Here is a 21,939-nt window from a genome sequence, read left to right as displayed (position 1 = left end):
TTCGCAAATGGGGCAGGAATGATTTAACGTTGTCTGTCGGATATGGGAGCGCAGCTCTGGCGTTTATAAATTCCGTCGATTTCCTCCTTGTGTCGATATGAAATAGAAAATGGGCCGGAACGGCGCGCATCTGGAATGCATTTAGTTCAGGAATGGCTTGTTATGGCTAATAAAGAGGACGGCGTGACATTACAGATGACCGAGAACGTGACTGGAGCTCTGGCCCGGAGCCAAGCACCGGACTTTACGGATCTCTCCGGACTCATCAAATGGAATTACTAATATGCGTTGCGCTCCGTGTGACCGGAGAAGACACACCAACAGGAATTGCCACTTCCCATCGTTGACTGCTCCGGCCACGATCTTATTCAATCAATTATATTGCGTTGCCGACAGGTCCAGTTTTATCATCTTTTATTAGGACGAAGTATTATTTTCGGCGCTGAATAACCCATCCTTTCCTCGGATGCGTATTGTGGACCGGGAAATGTGTTAATACTGTCGATTTCATCAAGTATGATTGTTTTCCTTTATTCTGGCTCTTTCCAATATTCTACGACTGGAGGTTCCTCCAAATCGATTCCCATGGACACTCGCCCAACTCACGATAAATTGACGCTTTCACATTGGATCAAAATCCTACACGTTCTCTCTTGCGTTAAATTTTTTTTTCTCAAGTCCCACTAATACATTTTCAATTTGGTTAACAATTAATTAGTTTTACTGGTCTCATTTAGGGAATTTATCATTGAATCAAATATTTACATAACATTTCAGTTATCCATTACGATTTATTAAACAAATCAGTACACAAGTTAATGAAATATTAATTTAAATAAAAAAATGTTTTTTTTTAACAAGATCAACAAGAAAAATGAAAGTTTCACAATGTGAAAAAAAAATTGTATTCGAGAACTGGAAATAGCAACATCGGTAGAAATAGTATATTTCAAACCAAGGTAAGAAAGTGGTTTCTTGCAGACCGCAGGCAAAGATTATAAACCGAGTCGTAGACGAGGTTTGTAAGTGCCTAAGGTCTGCAAGGACACTTTCTTAACAAGGTTTGAATACAATTTTTTTCCCTACCGGCACAACTTTGTTGAAAAAAGTCAAAAAAGATGGTTATATTCGTGATTAAAACGAAAATTTTGAGAATTGAATAGTAGGCTGTGTTATTTGTTTAATTAACTTGTCATCGCATTTGAAGATTTGAGGTTTGTTCGAAAATTTGATATAAACAGGATAAAGTAGTCTACCTACCTAGCTTATCTGTTTATTTTCCAGATTATATGATTGACCTACCAACTTACTTCATTGAATTGGCTTTCATTTATCAATAACTTATTTCACTTTTGACATTTGTATTTTGGTACAGTTTTACCATAAACATTTCATGATTTACTTTCTTACCTTAGCGAGAAAGTTGAATTTTCTCACCTCAAATGAGGTATCCACAGCCTACATTTCTAACCGGTAGGGAGAAAAAGTTGTTCTACCACTACACTCTTTGAAACCTATCTACAGGTGTCCCGAAAATGCCGCACTCACTACTTACTACCTTATCGAGGATGTTTAAATGTACATGAAAAAAATATGGAAAAGCTTTTTCAGACAAAAAAATCAATTACTGCAAAAATGATAGTACGATGTAAACAAAGATATACTCGTACATCATTACTTTGCTGTGTTGCCGTAGTGGATTTAAGATATGTAACTTGTGATAATATACATATACGATTAGAGGTAGTTTTCATGACAATTTAATACATTTATTTCAAAATAATTGACCTGTTAAGTGCCACTTTCAAATCAGCAAATAAGTCCAATAGAATTTTTTTAACATTTTTCTCACGTTTACGGTAATCTCTTCTACACCGTAGTGCACCGGCAGTGCGCCATTTTCGGGACACCTATATAATAAATTGTTGTTTCATTGGCACCATCCTTAAAATAAGTTAACTTTATATTGCTGTGAATCTGGCACATTTTGAATTAGTTAACTGTGTGTTTTAAATATAAAATATTTCGAGCGTAAATACTGCTTCAATAGCCTTTTGTGAAACAATGCCAATTCCATTTACGAAATCTCGCAGTCAAAACTGGATGTTAATTTTAATTGATATGGCCAAAGATAAATTAGAATAAATTAGCGAAAAAGATAATTATCGCGAATTTACATGTAATGAAAAATAGTGTCTGCTCGTCTGCTTAATTAAAACACCCACACGGCCGTAAAAAATGAAGCTATATTATATGAGCCTTAGATGGCCAAAGCTACTTCAAAAAAATCAATTCAAGTTCACCGAACTTGAAAGCGAACATTGAAATATAAGCAATGGCGCAGATTGTAACAGATATACTATTATTCTTTCACAATCAGTTCCATTCCTTTCTTCAATATAATCACACCCCACTCCGATTTAGAAATAAAATAGAATTTTGCCGGAAAATTGTCGCCATAATGTAGTGGCCACGCTGCTCTAAAATTTTTTGATAAGAACGAATATATTTTGAATAAAAGTGAGATAAATCCTGTGTGGGTTGTCGGGTCTATCATCTTAAATGGTTTGGGAAGGCAGTGAAAAAACTTTGAACACTAAAACAGATAACCTGAGGACCGGAGTTTAAGTGGTAACAGATAGGCATATTGGAGAAAACTGTGCTATGACACATGTAATGGTGGCGGACATTTTAATTCCAATCAAACTTGGGCAAAATGTCGTCGTTACGAAAGTTATCTTAAAACTTAATGTTTAGGTCGACGATCTCCCGGGTATCGGGTTAAATTCCTGCTGGAATAAGGTAGCAAAGTATGAGCAATAACGGTGTCATAGTCGGTGTAATAAGCAGTTTGCGACAACATAACCTCAAATAATCATCGTTGTGCTCCAAATAACCGTCAGAAGGCACTGACGCTATCCCGTCACACTTTACGAAACGTACGACAAGCTCTTGTTCTTCATCTTGCGAACGAGGCTGCAACACGTCTACACTTATGCTAATTTGTCCGCATCGTCAGGCTCCGACAGGTGTGCCAAAATGCATAATTAGATTAAATTCGATGAAAATGTGCGATAATCTCGGCGATAACAGCTTTTTTGACTTTCGGTAAAACAGGAAAACACCACTGATTAATAAAAACAATCTGTATTCAAGTGTAAGTAAACTGTTGCCTATTTTTATATCCACCTCTTTGAGAGCTGAATGCTGTTTATAAAGGGACAGACATAAACTGCGGTTCTGTTGAGGTAACAGTTGCGAATTTATGAGGTGTTTATTTAGGCTTTATGTTGAGGATAATCTGGACTACATTAAACGGCCTTAAAATCTTAGGTATTCGATTCAAACAACAACTACAATTTGTACAAGTCCATGTAGATCGTTCAAAAGTGTTTGCGTGGCGAATTCCAGTTATAGATTATTATTCCTATTGCAATTCAATTATTATTGCAAGAACTGTTATTTTTTATTGCCGAAGTAGGAATAAAAATTCATTCGACGATGTATTCACTGAAAATCCTCTTTCTAAGGAATAAATTGGGCTGCACGCCCTATTGTCAGAAATGAAGACAATTTTGAATGGGTCATTGGATTTTACCTATGCATCCTGAATGCAATGTCTACTTTAATTCCTCAATTAGTCAACAGATTTGGCATACAATGTCGTTGAACATTGTTCCATTGGTAGTGTCTCGTAATACCTACATAATAGTCTGGATAGTGAGGCTGATAATACCTGTACAAAGCCTGCAACTCCATTGTATTATCATACGATCTGCTGGCTCTGTTTACTATGTGCCTTCGACATCCGTTGCTGAATGGTACCCACAACCACTGCCTATGCAGCAGGACCTCAGCCGCAAAAGAAAATTTAAACAATGTTAAGCGATAAGATGTGAAAATCATTGTTCATTATCTAGCCCAACTGATGTAATCCATTTTTGTTTTGACAGTTACACTCATACGAATCAATGTACGAATAAACTTTTGTTTTTCATGGATAATAGGAGTTCGAAACTTTCTTGACCATACGGTATATTATAGGCACCATGTTTTATTTATTTCTAATGTAGTTACATCCACATTATACGTGATTAAAAATCACTAGTCTTGGTAATAGAGCAAAAAAAAAAAATTATAAAGAAAACAAAACCCAGTTTCAATACAAAACATTGAGAGTTTCTTAAATCTGCATTAATCTAAAACCTATTGCTGTACATAATCTGCTCAGTCTTTTGGAATTTCTTTCCAGAATGTTGAAATTAAATTAATTTTATTTTTTAGTTTGAGTTTGGTTCTAAAATAATATACGTTAAGATTGTATTGTGCGATATCCACAAAAATAATTGTTAAAATGAACTTGCAATACAGACTACTTTATTTACAAATCCAAAAATTACGATTTTGAAATAAGAAATAATATAAAAATAAAACCTATAAGTAAACTATACAGTGCTTAACAACGTGATTTGCTGTGAGAAGAAGTTTGATTGCCTGTTTATTTTTATTTCGAAAGCTTCAGAAGTGGCAATATTATTATACAAGGTGATTCACGAGTAATAATGAGCCCGACGGAATTGAAAATACAACCCACATTTGGAACATAAAGCTGGATATGGAAGCAGTAAATGTCCAGCTTTACGTTTCAAATGTATTGTGGGTTGCATTTTCAATTCCGTCGGGCTCATTATTACTCGTGAATCGCCTTGTATTAATTTGAAGGAGCTTCTTTAATCTAGCTGAAAAATAACCTCAGCAACTGATTAAACGTCCAAACACCACGTTTTTGATATAAATAAAAATAATTTGGTGTTGCATAATGTTGCGATGACTTTCAACTGCGTTTTTGTGGTCCTGGATCACTGAACAACTGAACATTGGACGGCCGTAAACGTAAACTTATCAAAAATTATTAGATAAGATGTGAGAAGGCCCGTGAATGCCGCCGAACATATTTTGACTCTCACGTTTTCCGATTTACAAAGGTTTGTAAAATTTACTGTAACTTACTTACAGGGTTGTTTAAACTTGTAATTTTTCTAGAAGTTACTTACGTTAGTAAATCTTACAGGTGTGTGTAATTGAAATCTCACCTAGCTTGAACTTTCTTGATATCGAGTCAGGTAGTAACGACAGAAAGGCAGGTGAAGTCAAGCAGTAGATTTTTGAGAAGGTTGGTTTTCAAGTAACATCAAATAATTTTAAAAAACATCAAGCTGCTTGACTTAATAAATATGTTTATCAGCACATAAATACAAGTATTGTTCACTTAAACTGTTTTATTATGTGTCGATTTCAAGTCAAAGCTCTATATTTCCAGGGCAAAATTGAGAACTTTCAATTTTACATTAGCTACTTCTGAATGAAATTCAAATTTTATACATGAAACATTTTTTGTTCTGTTTTAGACTTCTCTGCATAAATGGGAATAAAAAGAAAACCGGATAAATTTTTATTCGAAACATTTATTTAAACGGAAATTATTCGTTTAAATAATCACCTCTTGCACAAGAACAGTTTATTTGATGTATTACCAAAGGCGTTAGGGAATATTACAAAGATACGAACAAGATCGTTGAAACAACTTTCTTGAATAATTTAAATTTTACGACAACAAAAAATTATTTGTTCAAAACAAGTGTCTTCAACCATAATTTTTACTTCCGACAAGTTAGCCAACTGGCTTAGGTTTGAAAGAAATCGAAGACGTCAGAAAACGAACTTACAACTCCCAATCATATTCTCTAAACTAAACTCTTTTACCAACACGTAGATCTCCAATAGTTTCACAAATAAACGACCTGACACTTTGCTGGGAGCTCCCCACTGAGCAACCTCCTACGAAGTGAATGGTTCAAGAATCATAAATATCTACTACTGATGCGACTTCTACGCTTACTAAGCATTCAATTAAAACTAAAAAAAAAATTTAATGCACTATTATGTAAAAAATAAAATTATGAACAGCATTACTCTTGCTTGCAACAACCACAAGCTGCATGTTAACTGTACCATTTTCATTCAATATTATATTTCATTGTGTGTATTCGAAATTTACACTTAATTTAAATAAATTTAAATAATTTCTACCTGTGCACCTGTCCACGTTTTTCGTATAGTAATCAATAACTTTCACGGTTTGGTTTAATGGCTAAGTTTTGAGTGTAACTACCTGTTGCAATTCTTCTCCCACTACAGAATAAGTTCGTTGCTATCACAATTAGCAACTAATAGCTATAATCAGTATTAGGTTAAAAGTCTAATTCCAGCTTGTTTCGGCTATTTGTCTTTCCCGTGGCAGTAAAATGCAACATACAAAATGAACAAATCGTATTGTACAATTTAACAAACGCAACACTTTCAACAGCTGTGCTTACAGGTAATCTAATTCACTACTTGTCGATTGAAACGACTTTTATTACGGCAAACTTGACATTCGTAAGAGTATAACTAAATTGTGAAAACTTTCAATCCGCTGAAAGATTTTGTAATTTTGTGGAACAAGCACGCACCGTGCGGTACATAAATTTAATTACGCTCTTAATAATCAATTTGCTTGGCAGTATTCAAAGGTTGAATAAAAATGGTTTACAACTCATTCCCAGTATTTATACGACGTTCATGAAAAAAGTTTGAAGCGTAACTATGCCACCCCTTAAACAGTGCGGTAACACTTCTAATCGCTTTAATTTCATGTTTCGTTTTATCGTCTACATTTTGCGGCGCACGTTCGCGAGCACTAAAAATGTTGTTTTTTTCATTTCATTGGATTAAATTTAGGAAATTGCTATTGGCGACATGAAAGCATTATTGCAACAGACGTCTTTCATTTCGTAAAAGCTCGTTTTATAGCTGAGCTAAACTAAACACCGGTTGGTGAACTTATGTCGCGACTGCAAATACTCGACTTGAAAAGCCGCGGACAACTCTGCACGGAAAATAGGTATCACTGGGAGTTACGAATTTCACTGCTGAAAAATTGCACCGAACTTATTGCTCCTTAAATTTTATGCTGAAATTTACATATGTGGTATTATCGAAATGACAACCGCTCGTTATTTCAGAAATTTCTGCTAAAATTTATAAATAATTACAAATGATTGTAGCTTCGAGATACAATCTCGAATATTGGGAATGCAGGTTTTCGCCTCGAAAGGCGAAAATTATTAAAAATGAAACTCGTTTGAAAGATCTGAATAATAAATTGTGCCAACCAAAGGGCAATGTCATTAAATGGAGAGCGTTTAACTGAAGAAAATTATAAGTTTTCAGACAACTTTGAAAAAGTTACACCCAAAGATAATGGCTGCAATTTCGTATTTTTAAACAAAAATTTGTAATGACATTTGTAATTTTCAAGGACGTAGATAGATCTTTTCTTTTTCAATTTATTAAAACTAATTCTTTCAAGAATTTGTTATACTAGCATTAAAAACCATATTACGATTGTTTCAGAGCAAAAAAGTGAACGGATTTTATTTTTTTATTTACAATTAGTAATCAAGTCTTGTACTAATTAATTTAATTATCTGATTGAAACTAGATATTTTTAAGGTGTGGACTAAAAGTAATTGGAATGTATTAAACACGTATTTGGAAGTTGTGAAAAATTTAATTTATCTCACTTATAATCGATTCACTATACCTACGAAAAAATTGTTGATCTCATTGTGTATAAAGTTTATAATTAACTAATTCTAAAAAAGTGACTAGGCGTATCATTGAAAGTCTCACTTTAGAGAAAATTCTTCTAAGACAACTATTTAGGCCTGTATTACATTAACTCAGGCTGAAGGTCTAGGAAACAGTATTTCTTCGTTTTTAACTTTTTATAGTAGGTACATACATACATACATTTTAATAAAAGATTGTTTATAATTTCTTTGAAATCATGTAACAAGGGAAGTTAAATAAATGTTTAATTAGAAGAAACAAAAAATAAAACGTAGAATATAAAATTCGTTTCTCATTTTCTATTCAGAATTTCGTCCAAGTGTGGAAAATTGAGGGAAAAAATGTTGAAACTTGAAACCAAAACGATTAATTCTTTTGGATGATAGAAACAGGTGGTTTCCGTTTTCTCATAACAAAAGAAAAATTTAAGGATCTTATAATTTAACAGGTCAGCATATAAGAAATTCGAAATAGTAATTAATACAGAAAGGTCTAAAAACTAATCCTTTTGGTTCTATTCACTCTATGTAACTTCCATTGTCCTTAAGGGACAATTCGATAGATCTTCGAGAGATGTGTCATTGAAAAACTTGTACACGATCCAAGTATCATACCCGTTGTGTAATAAACCCCTTTCCACACTCGCATTGCAATACACCATTCTTTTCCAAACATGACAAATTTTCAAAAAATTAAATCTTTTCTTGTGTCATTCCTCTTTGTTAAAAATATAATCCTAATCATTGCGAAAAAGTACATTTTAAGGGTCACAATCACACATTTTATAACTTCTCTATTACCATAATTACTAGAACAACTATGTGTTTGCAAAGTCTAGTCTTACCACTTCGGAGTAAGCAAAAACACAATAGACACCGGATATATATTGTATTCAAGTTTGACGCTTTCGATAGTAATAATTAATTTTGTGAAACCGGCGCTAACATAATTAATTTTCCCTGAATTTAGTAAATCACGGAAAGTTACGATATCTAATCTTGCAAAAGCACCCATGCAATAATTTTTTGTTAAAAAACTAACCAATTTTTTCACCTGCTGCTGAATCAGCTCGATCATTTTGTTTCGGAAAATGGTGGACAAATTGTTAGTACAATATTTGATTGCTAGTTAGAAAATAAACACAAAATTTTGCTTGAAATGAATGATTCATCGGTATTTTTAAAAGGAGAGGGTAAACGACGTATTTATTTGATTTACCAAAAATGTATACTTGCCAAATTTGCAGCCGGCTGAAATATTACAGTTAGTTTTTCGTGCCTTTCATTAATATTGTTCATTCTGACGGACAAGCAGAACAATGTAAAATACTTTCTTTAACGCTCAGACAGCGTGAGTTATTATAACAAATTTGCATTGGGCCGTTTGTTTGTTATAAAGTTGTCTTTGTTGGGCTTACGAGTAATGAATTAAACTTTTGAAGCTGACAGTGGGTTCCCTTAAACTAATTTAGAGTTTGCTTGTTGGATTATTCAATTTGCTAGGTTAAATTTACATGAGAGGTAATATAGAATTACAACTAACCTGCAATTCTAAATGAAGATCCTTGCGAAATTATTGTTCATACCTGTGTTTGTAATTGCCGAGATAGAAACTTCTTGGAAACGAAGTTTCACGGGGGATTTCACCAAAGCAAAATTGTTATCACATTAGGTACGTCTATACGGTTCGAAATTATCAACGCATATCGACAAATTGGCCGTTGATGGGGGAGCTTGTTTGCGGATACATTGGCAAAGAGGGAATTGGGTCAGAAGCGCCAAGGGCCAAGATTTTCTGGAATGGGCTAAGAGACGACATTAAATTTGTTGGTTTAAAGTTACACGTTCCAACGAATTTCATTAAGCTGGCAATAACGAAACATTACACCTAATGAAGGTACCCCCATATCTCCCAACACGTGCACTGTTTATTAAAGCTTTAACTTGTAATTTATTAAGTGCGCATTTTATTGCCGTTTAGTGCTCTTGAATAATAATTACGTCGGTGCACAGTCAAAATTTGCCCCCTAAAATGCACCTCCGCAAAAAATTAACTTAATTTAGACACAAAGCGTCCCACACTTACGGTTTCATCTCACACATCTACTAATTTCTAACGACACGAAATTACTTAACCGCTTTACAATTTAGTTAATGAAGAGAAGTAGCTAGACGGTTAGGACAAAATACGTTACGTATTTATCTCCCCACTATCTCCCAGGTAAGAGTAATTAGTTTCAATTTGCAATTACTCGCAGAGATACGAGAAGATTACCATCTAAAATGTATAAAGCCCGATTATCCACTGACAATTAGGGCGTACATTATTTATGCTTGTTTATCAAGTAATTTGCTTCATCTTGTGGCGTTTCATTATGAAAATTGAAAATTTGGCGGATGTTCCGAAGATTTCGCTACTTACATATGACGTTGAGCCTGGCGTTCGCTCGAATTGCCTTATGAAGCCTCGCCGGTCCCACTTGACATTGGTATTCGGCGTCATCCTCCAGGGAAGCATTGCTCACCCTCAAGTTATATATGCCGTGACGACGGTCACCGATCACGGAGTACCGAGGGAAGCCAGGAATAACCGACGAGAACCCTGCAGGACAATCAAAACAGTTAAATTGAGACACTACTCACCCTTATTACCAACTAACAAAAATGCACAACAGTCAAATGATACATAAAAAAAGACGGCTACTATCCACAATGCTACAATTATTTCAGTATGGAGCGTCTGCGATGCTTTTACATCAATCAGATCGAATTAGTCCAAATGAATGTCATTTGTAATACTTTTCTCAAATTAACAGAGAGTTAGTTTCCAGAGAAACTGCAGCCATTAATTTGTCTTCATTTGGTTTGTATTTAGTGTTTGTCAGACTTTGATAATAAATCTAGCTCGCTGTTTGTACTTCTTTTGACAAATCACCGTTAATAAAAATCTGCCCCGATCGATCTCGAATAAATTTACAAAAGGTAGGAGGTGACACTATTAAGATATCGAATTGCATGAACCCTCTCCGATTATTATTTTTATAACTTCTTAAGGTTTTTTAAACCGAACTTGGAGCTTTATTAAGCTCCCAAGATTTAAAGCGGTTGAGGCGTTACTAGTATTTACCGGTTTTAAAACTCATCGTGCTTCTGAATAATTTACTGATTTTAATTTTAAACTGTTTCAGACTTGGGGCGAAGCATCGGCAAATTTTGTGGAAAAAAGGATGGCCATTACAAAATTTTATATTATACTCTTTTATGCTTTTTTAAACTACCTTTATAGCAGACGAGGTCAATTTTGTTGGAACAAGAGCAATATTTTTCTGATATAGCCTACCACATCCAAAATTCCGAATCTGTCGCTTAATAAACCTTTGAAAATATCTCGCTGAGATAATGATAAGCATTCAGACCATAATGTGAAAGTTCCCGATCCTTCCGAAGCCGACATTTTCGTTCGGTATTCTGGTCTCATTTTCATGTGAAAATAAAGCGGTCATTCGCAGAATGTTATTATTTTCGGGAAGGTTTCAATAACAGTTCGGTTTTCGTCTGAAAATAGCGACGAATAATTCGTTGCTGAATAATTCTTTTAACACATTCTTTGGAACGTCTACAAACAGCGGCCATTTTTCAGTGCTTATCGATTCATTTCACAAGACAACAAATATTCACGTAAATATTTTGATTTCATACTAACGGTTCCATTGTTGAAATATTTCTTAAAACTCTATTATTGTTGCAGCGCTCCTATTCACACGGACTTGTCGCAAAAGCAAAACATTTTCTCTGCACCATTTTACTTTTTTCTAGAGGAAATTTGTAATCGAGTTGGTCCCGATAAATATCACAATTTGCGTGAAACTCCCGTGTGATTAACGTTCAATTAAATGCGCTATTACGAAACGGCAAAACACGGAACTCACCTGTAATTATTATTATTTTTAGAACATGTTTGTATATCCAAAAAATGTAATGGATGTCGCTAATTAAAATTTATCTTAGAAGAAGACCACTGAAAGTACGAGTTTTTATGCTTTTCGGTAAACCTGTTCCAGATCTAGACCATTAATAGTAATGATCTAATGGTATATAATCAAAGTCCGGCTAGGTAGCGGTTTATAGTATATTAAACCCAGCTGTCTTTGTTTCGTCGTGTTTTTCAACACGTCTCATTAGAATTTCAAAGTTGACTAAATTAATTTTTAAGCCTACGTTATAAACACAACTAGCGTACCTCTGAAGCAACTGTATACGTCATAGAAAATTTTAAATCATCAATTTCTTTACAAAAAAACAGCATTAGTCTTAATTTTATGTTTATGTTATTTTTTAAACAATGCTTTAAAGTGACTCGTCGAGTTCAATATGAGTTTATAATTTTCAATGGAACGTATCATACATTGCTGTATGTATCGGGTGGTCATTTAAATTTCTCCTCGAAGTTGACGTTGGAGAGTTGATTGTGAACGCACTACGGATTACAGATCACGGATCAGCTGTTTCAATATAACCTCACCTTTTGCGTTGCTTGTAATTTTACTCCGCAGACTAAGGAGTGGTGCGTTCACAATCGCCTCTTCAACGCCAACTTTGTTAAGAAATTTAAATCGACACCCACCCGATACTATTATACGTTCATTATACGGTGCGATCAATAATTACTTCGATAAAGGGCGGGCGGCTATGACTTTGACAGTATCAGATTTTTAGTATCTTTGCTAACTCAAGTAAAAAAAAAATAATGTTTTTTTAAATGCGTTACCGTGTTTAAACCTTCCAATAATTAATTCTTGTAATTAATAAATGTTAGTGATAAAAAATGAGCAATGTAGCCAAAAACTTAAGAGAACAAAAAGAGACAAAGTACATATTTGGATTTCGTTGTCCCAGTACAATGAATTTTATTGTTTGATCTTGTTTGACTTATGAACAAAACATACACAATTATTTAGTACATATTTATAAATCGAAAATAAACAGATTAATTAGCAAATTTGAAATATAAATTGGGTCAATTTTAAAAGAGAATGAGTAATGAAGGCAACAAATTATAGCATCACATAACAAATAATAAAAATCGGGATTTGTGTTATTTTTTTGTAACAATTATTATACAGTGAGTGCCAAAAGTGTAGAACAATGGGAATATTTCATCCCTTTAATTCAAATTTGATTTTTTGATTGTTTTTTAAAGAAATAATTTCCGATAATGTTCATTTTTCAGCCCCTTCGTATTTTCTAGCAACGACATCATCGCCTTTATTTAAACATTTTTTTTGAAATTTGGATAGACCATGACCTTATGAGTTATGATATGACTCTTGAACTGATGATTCCTGAGATATCGCTTTTTGAAAGTAAATACAGGAAAGCAATGAAATTTCAATTTCACACAAAATTTTGGCAAAACATTATTTCTTTAATTAGAAAATACTCATATGACTGAATGTCGATATATAGTGATATCAGTTAAGTCATTTTGATATCAATTAAGACAACAACAAAAGAACGTTTAAAATGCATATATTGGAAATTAAAAATATCCTAAATCACTCCGTAATTAAGGAAGAAGATTTGTTGAATGACCTGCGCGATCTCCCGTTGTCACCACATAAGATTTTTACAAAGTTATATCAAAATCAAGGTTTACTTCAATGTAGCTGCAATTGAACAACTGGAAGAAAAGAGCGAAATCTAGCCCAAAACTCTCCAAGATTTCAAATGAATTTACTAAACTGTTAATGATTTATTACGATTTTAATTTTCTACATGTTCTTATGAACAACATAATTTTATTGAATATAATAGCTAAAAAAAGAATGAAGAAATGGTACCAGTTCAGTAATTTTTCTACGTGAATAATTTTTGAATAACCGAAAATTTTTGCAAAATTTTATTAAGTCTTTACACCATTTAAAAAAATTGATTTATGGAAATCTCGCTTTTCGCGCAATTCATTAATTGACGGAATGTGGAACTGTGGTAACATTGACATCAGCAGAACATCTGAAACGAATTTATATCCGAAATTTTCTACAGTAGAGTGATGTTGTCGAGTTCTCTTTTTGCTTCTGTTGTTCTCATTTAGAGATGAAAAATATAGCGGTTTTATAACAACATAACGCGGCTACAACTAACTTCAAAGTATGCACATGACATTTCTGTGCATCGCTGCCAAGCTTTGAAAAGTGCTACAGTGTTGACACGTTTATCCCTTTCCCGTCCTAAAATGGATTCACGTTGTTTTGGCATAATGGGAGGTCACGGGAATTTTGCATTTAATTTGGTAGTCAAGCTGTCTGTTGAATTAGGTTACGTTTTTCTAAGTTTGAGGTTATAAATAGCGTCAATGTCCAGCGCATTGTGGTCAATTTTACTAGTTTGCAAAAGAAGAATACTCCGACATCGCGGGAAATTCAGCAACATGTTATGTTCAACGTTAAAAAAATTAATCGTGGCCTCCCATTTTGCCAAAACATTGAGAACGGTGTTTATAATTGAAATTATTGTTATACATATAAAGAGTATTTCACGAGTGATAATGAGCCCGGCGGAATTGAAAATGCAACCCACAATACATTTAAAAATTTTAAATATCGTATTGTTTTAAAATGAAATTATGAATACACGATAGCTTAGCTTGCTAATTTTATCTGTTACAACTGACATTTACGAAAAAGTTAAAATACGACGATTAAAATGTATTCGAAGGATGATCCTGATTTAAGGCGAATGTAATAAAAATGTTTCTGCCGTTGCGTGTTTATGCAGACAATAAACATTTTCCCAAAAACTCTTTGTTTTTTCACAATTTCATTTAACCAAGCGAATATGATATTTATGTAAAAATTTACGAAACTGCACAGTTAACTATGTTTCACGGTTTTTTAAATCAAAAAACAAAAATCCACGTTAGCGTTGCAAATGTATTGTGGGTTGCATTTTCAATTCCGTCGAGCTCATTATCACTCGTGAAATACCCTGTATACCTACAACTGTATACAACTTTCATCTTTTCTCATTATTTAAATAACATTTATTTATTTACACCGATAAATAATGTTGCTAATATGTACATAATTACATATTAATAAACATATATTTTATTAAGTTGAATTCTGGGCACATTCACTCTCAAAATCAAATGTCACGGAAATGAATAAATTCGTGAATCGAGCTAAAAAATGTTAGCAACGAAGCAACGTACAAAATACGTATAAAAGTTTCTATAAGTAAATAGAAAATTGTGCGTATCAATTATGTAGGGAGCAGCTCTTTAAGAATTTAGAATCTCAGGTATTTTTGTCAAAGATTGTTTCTTACTTTAGTACCGTGGATTAAAGGTCAACCTTTGGTTTGCGACGTTACTGTTGTAGATACACTTGCAGACAGTTACGTGTTGAAAACATCTGAAGTCTCAGGTTTTGCCGCTGAAATGGCTTGCAAACACAAACATAGCAAATGTAGTTCAATTATTTCGTCAAATTACATATTTAAAGGTTTAGCCTTTGAAACCTTAGGCCCTTGGTTCAAATAAACCATCGATTTCATTTATGTTATCGGAAACCGACTTCAAAATCAAAGAAATTCCTTTTTGAGAGGATTTCCCTTGCCATTCAAGGTGGAAACGCTGCAAGCATTCGGGGCACTTTTCCAGATTCCGCATTATTATCGGAAATTTTTGCAGTGTAAATCAAAAATGTTATGTAATGATGTTATCCTTAAAAAATTGTGATGATATCGTCGTACGAAAACAGAAAAACGAATGTTTATTTTTTAAATAAAATTGACTTGAGCAGGTTCTTTTTTAAAAAGTCAACTGGAAAGAAAATATTTCCGTTATTCCAAACTTTTGGTGGGTTATTCGATTTATGTATACATATCTAACATTAAAACTGTTTAATAAGTATGTAAAAAAGACTGTGTAACTATCTAAGATCTCTGAAAAAAGACATGTACATTTATGTAATTGTATCTCCTAGAAATTTTCTGACAAAATCGAAATACATTTAATTTAGAAAAAGAAAAATGTCTTAATTGTTCTAAACCTGCTTGTTGAAAAAACAGAGAAAGAGTAACAATCGAAGATCAATTAATGTTTTAACTTTATAATTTATGTATGTATATACATATTATTCTCGTTCATAGCAAAAATGATATAAAAAATCATCGAGACCACTTGTCATATTTACATAAACGATATAAGACTAAAGAAGAAAGACATAAATTTTACCTAGGGCGAATCCGTCCTTGGTCCATTGCACCTGACCCGCCAAATTGGCCACCTCACACTCCAACATAGCTTCACCACCCTCTTGCACTTTGACATCTCTAGGCTGAACCCTGAAGTATTGTTGCTGGCCGGAGACCACACTCAGACTAAGGGCCACGAAGTATACTGGAAGAAGAGACACGGCATAAATAAATCACAATGAAAATCGCCTCTATTGTTTTAAAAATTTAAATTTATTGCCGGCGCGAATGATGCGTAACTGCGTTGATGGTCCTCGTCCCAAACCTTTTCTCCACGCAAGATGGTTATAAATGAGTTAAGATGATTTAAAATTCTCCACCAGTAGTCTCATAACTACGCAAATTCTAATAGGATCTTACGGATGTGGCCTTAACGCCCCTGCATATTTAAATTAATGCAGTCGTGTATCCACGCAGGTATCAGTTATTATTATTTCAAGTTGGTTTGTTACACTGCCATCACTAATTTCCTCGTTCGTAAATTAACGGATTATAAGAGTGGGCACCATCACGCACAGGTTGGCGGCGGCGAACGTGTAACAGTTTTTGGCACCAGTCCAACCTAGTTACCAGATCAATTTCACAGATAAATAATCATACGTTCAGCGAATCTAGGTGCTATTTGCCGAACGGTTCATATATTTACTAGCTATTAACATTAAACGACTCCGGAGGCCGTTGCGGTTAATATTGTATCGGATTGCTATGTTCAACTGTCCGGAGGACGGTGTAGATTTATGTCCCTCAGGTGCATTATCCCCGAAGTACACTTCGCTGGTCTATTTATTCCTTAGTTAAGACAATCCCGTGCGGAATATGGTGCTGCAGTGTTTACTCAACCCGGAATTATTGCTCGATTTGTTTGACTTATTAATTTGCCGGGGATTTGGCCTCAACTTGTAGGTCCACTTCCGGTCCTATTGTACTTTGTAATTAAGCTCGGACGCTAATCAGCGAAAAATAGCAACTGGAAGAGATTTTAACATGCGCACGGAATCGCAAAGAGATTGCGGCAGGCCACGAAATAAGACCATATAAATTTAATAAATTTGCACATAATTGCCTGAATACGTAACCAACTAGGGAAACATTTTATTTCAGTTAATTCCGTGCAGTCTACATCCGAGTCCTAATTATACGAGAAAAGTCCAAAGTCATGTAACGAACGCTACTAGTTAGTTCACGTGCTCCAGTCCTCGTCTCCTTCATTGTACAAGACATTTTCAATACCGACAGACGAAAAGAGACAAACTTTCCAAAAGTTCCACTAGCAACAACAGGTGTACTGCAATGCACCATTAACGTGAGACATTCTGCTCGTTCTTTGTTTCACATTTTTTCATTAAATTCCACTTGGCCAATGTGCAATTTGCATTTTTCCTTAAAACGCAATTATGCACCCACTCGGTGCTTGACTTATGTTAATGTTACACGTACCGACCGTGGCTGCAATTACCTACTGTAAAGTGCATCGGAAAATTGTCAACCAACTGCATTATTTGCAAAAGCAGGATTGAAAGTTTTACCATGCTAATGCAAATACGTGTTAATGCTTAATTTTATGGAAAGTTGGAGGCGGCGCCCGGGGAACAATAAAAAATTAAACACTACACAAATAATGCACCTCGAGCTCTCCTCCATAATAACCCATTTCTGAAGATACTCGTGCATTAAGACACCGAGCTTAATCGGTGCATTCAGTTTTTCAGATCCACTTAAAATTTTAAATATACATTTTTTGAACATCACAAAAGCTCACAGTACTGCCACTACGTCTGATCAATAAAGTTCAATTAACTCCGAGGAACATGCCATTACAAAATGGCATTTAACGAGTCCATTACAGGAATAGAGAATGTAAGTAATAGTTTGCAGCACAATTTTTGACTTCTTGCTGAAAAAGCACACCTCGTAAACATTTTACGTGGTCTTGTTGGTGTCTTCATTCAAAATTCATTGTTGTTGAGGGATAAATAAAGCGGCGGTAAACTTGGCAATAACGTAAAGAATTGTAGCGTTAACTGCAAAGCATCATTAGGCAATAAATAAACACTTGAGACTTCTTGAGTGCTTCGAGCTGTTAGCAACGAGTGGTGTTGAAGCACCGAAGTTGTTACAATATCACTTATGGTAATTCAGCTGCAAATGCTGAAGGTTTACAGATGCAAAACGTTTTATTAAGATAAAATTTTATTCGGTCGATAACAAAAGTGCGCATTACAATTTCCTCCCGACATACGAATATTCCTGTTGTATAAACGTTGGCATTCTAGTAATTTCCTTTTTGCTACCTTAGTCAAAACGTCGGAGACTCAATAATTACATTTAGTTTTCCGTTTGTCCCCGGAGCAGCAAGGCTTCCGCGCCATTACCTTGGCGGAACTCATTCCTGCAGTGGATATTGCTATTTAAGTTTTTGCAAGCGAGTATTGCTCGGTTTTAAAATTAACCACCATTTGTCTACGTAACCATAATTTATTACACACAAGTTTCAGCACGGACTCTAATATCTTTGACCTGATAAACTTCACAAGAAAAGCTGTTTAAACTCCATTCTGTGGCGGTTTCAATTTGTTGTTAAAACTTTTTACTTAATACTAGTCCTAACCATAACGTCGTGTTAATAAGGAAAAAGACTGGTTAGAGCTGAAGTTTGTAAGCGAAAATTTAAAGTATACTTGTAGAATCAGCAAAAATGTCAAATCTTTCCGAACGCTGAGCGAACAGATTCTTTTATTAATTTGCTTCGAATTTGTTGGTCGATAAAACACAAGATTTAATTAGTTTACTTTCAGGGTTAAATTATTCTTCGCTCCGTCAATGTTCAAATTAATTGAACGAGAACAAACCAGAAATACTCGTTTGATAGAAAAAATAAACGACAGCAAATAACGTCTGCGACTGCGGTAGTTCTTCTCGGGCAAATAAACATTAGTGTTGCAATTCTCGGTTTTAGCCCTCTTGTGATGAACAGACAGATGTTTGAAGAGCGCCAAATAAGTAGATTTAACTACCGAAGAATCTACTGGAACTTGAAAGTTGTTTTCGATAACCTGTTAATGTGTTTGATGACAGACGGTAACATGAGAAGTTCTTCACGAAACGTAGATTAGTTCGTCTCCTTTTACAACTTTCCACAATTAAAATTAGTAGATAAGTGAGAATATGTATTTGGTTATGTTAATTATTAATAGGTATCTAGGTATTTTGAGAATGAGGGGTGGCACATGTGGAATCACAATCTCAATATCCGATTTACGTGTGAAAGAATGTTATTTAAGGGAGGAAAAGCCGTGAAGAGTGGAAATGAAAATTTAAAGCAAACTCCGGTAGAGTAGTCGATGTAAGCTAATACAAGGGTAAAAATTGACCCCGGGGAATGGAGTGGATCTTCCATACAGGTTACAAAGTTAAATATTGAATACATGAATAACGAAGAAAAACGGAGAGATGAATAAATTTATAAATCTGGGCCAAAAAAATTACGACGTAAGCCCCGGTTTTATTCGAAAAACGGAGGTAAAAAGTCAACGATCGCGACCGCTCCTCCGGAGCGTTAAAGCGACTTGGTGAGCCCTAGATTAGCGAGTATTTATCATAGAGCCGGCGCTTATACAATAAAAAAGGATTAACATTAGAGATTAGTCGTTGCGCTTTCATAATTATGACACAAATCTACTATTATAAAACAGAAGTTATCTTCTGGCGCAGGTCGAGTCGAGCTTACACACCACAACTCCTCGACAAACAGCCCGATCTGCTAGGATTTATTATCCCCTTGTAAGTTATACATGGATACGAGTCTACGTTCGTTGTAGCCCTCCGCCATACAACTAGCACACCCGCCCCCTATGCTTTTCCTTAATTTTCCCGCTCTTACTTCCGCCGCACTTCCCGGGTAACATACGGGATTATGTTTCAAGAGTAAGGTGTCTTCCTTTGTTGTTTGGAAGCTGATGTCGCGACGTATTAAGCAATTAAACCCGCATCTCTAATTATAAGCTGCAAGTTCTTATTTTGTTTACATACTGAGTTTAGCGAGAGCCTTTAAGCATGATAATTTGCCGAATTTGTAAATACAACCGAGCGTCCTTTCCGGCAAATATTTATTTTAACAAATTAATTTAAACTCGCATAAAATAAGACGACACAAACAAAGGGGCGTCATCCCATTTCCATCCCTGAATACGTGTTAACTGTTAAAAGCACTCATTAATACATACATCACCAAAGCAATTTCTTCAACCACGAATACAACACTTATTAATAATTGTCTTTTAACCAGCAATGGATCAATAACAAATTAACTTTTTCTTCTGCGATTATGCAGATATTAATCTATTACTACATTAATTTAGCAATTTTTTCAGTGCAACCGACACCATCGATCAAAAAATGTGAAAAATAATTTATCTGTAGGGACCTTCGCTAATTAATTATTGTAATTAATTAAACCGCCACTTCAGCCGGATCTTCCTTATTTAAGTACTTCATTCATTAATCAAATTATTGTTAATCAAGAAATAGCAGTGTTGTATACAATGTAAATAAACTATTTACCCATTTTTTGTCGATTTGTCGACACTTCTAAATTCAATAATGTCTTAAAGAAATAATATTTTTATCTCTTAGTGTAGGTATTATACAAAGTGTCTACAAAATAACGTATATCAACAGTCCTGTGGAATTCTAGTAGATTGAAAAAAAAATACATATACATACATATTTAATTTTTGCCGCTCTGTAGCATATTGTGGTACCAAATAGAAAAACAGAGGTTATGTAGGGAAGTCCATTATTGGCTGGTTTTTAATAAAAACTGTTGTAAGATGAAAAGTAATTACAATATAGAAAAACTGAAGCAAATCACAAGCAAAACAACGAAGACGTCTAAATCATAACTGACGTTAAAATGTAATATTTTGACATTTGACTGTTGACATCTGATTTGACGGCTTCAACGGTTCGACATAGTTCGACACAATAAAATTATAGTGCTTCACAATTCCACAGTACTCTTGACATACATTCTTTTATGGACACTTTGTACTTGTAGGATAGCTTAAAAATAATGTAAAAATATTAATTAAATTATAAGTAAACTTGAATATTGTGTTTTGTATTTTGAAAGAATTAAAAGTTATTCCAACATTTGATTTACTCAAGTAGATTTATTGTTGTAAGAAGATCAATATTTTCTAATAAACAAATAAAACATATTTAGAACGTAAAAGCTCTGCTAAATAAAACCGAGATAAAATTGCACATCAAACGAAAAGTTGAATTTAACAATTCCCATAACGCTAAAATAACGTAAAATAAAGATTTTTGTATGTGTTCAGTAAAGAACGAAATAAAAACAGAAAAGAGAAAAATGAGTATTTCAGATTATTTCAGCAAAACTCATGAAATCGAAGCGTAGTGTCTGATTTTCTTTGAAGTAGTGCCTCAGTTCAATAGCTTGATGTTTCAATTCGAAACATGTCTAGAAATATAATTTGGCTGTCTAGACGATTGAATCAAACAGTTTCTCTTCAGCGAGATTTGTAAATAATAAAAAAAAAACATTTATCGAGTATCAGCTCTCAGTTTTTCAAGCAGTAATAAAGAAAATAGTTGTGTTGACGTATTGTTGAAATAAAAAACTTGTACATTTAAATTAAGGAAGCAAAAATTGCCTTTTCTAAAAAATCACATTTGTCGGTCGAAGTTAAAGGAATGAATGCACTCAAATTACCGGCTTGAATGTTCCAGTTTCCTTCGTTTGGTTCGAAAAAAATTAATGGTCTCGAAAAGTGCAAAAAGTTACGGAAGCAATTAAATTCTTTAGGAAAATAATCACAAGAGTACTCCAATGAAAAAGTTGTTCCCATCGTTAACTTCATTATTAGACAAATTACAATTAAATGGCTGTAGGCGAACTAGCAAAATTTGCTTTCCTGAAATAATAATTATTGCTTTCTAGCGTCAAAAAACGACCGACACGACACGGTCATCTAATGGAGAC

General features: G+C 34.1%; 1 protein-coding gene across 5 annotated transcripts in view; it reads right to left on the bottom strand.

Annotated features, from left to right (window-relative positions):
* The window catches only part of sns (sticks and stones), a 316,393-nt gene that overhangs the window by 16,951 nt on the left and 277,503 nt on the right, over positions 1-21,939 (bottom strand). For all 5 annotated transcript variants that reach the window (XM_069042514.1, XM_069042533.1, XM_069042528.1 and 2 more), the window contains 2 exons: positions 15,913-16,077; positions 10,096-10,275 (listed from right to left, as the gene is read on the bottom strand). In XM_069042514.1, coding sequence (XP_068898615.1) covers positions 10,096-10,275; positions 15,913-16,077 — 345 coding nt within the window. The remainder of the gene's footprint in view (positions 1-10,095; positions 10,276-15,912; positions 16,078-21,939) is intronic.

Source organism: Tenebrio molitor, chromosome 1, assembly GCF_963966145.1.
Source record: "Tenebrio molitor chromosome 1, icTenMoli1.1, whole genome shotgun sequence".
Classification (NCBI taxonomy): Eukaryota; Metazoa; Arthropoda; class Insecta; order Coleoptera; family Tenebrionidae; genus Tenebrio; species Tenebrio molitor.
The sequence above is the reverse complement of the archived record's forward strand: the minus strand, read 5'-3'. Positions and strand labels throughout refer to the sequence as shown.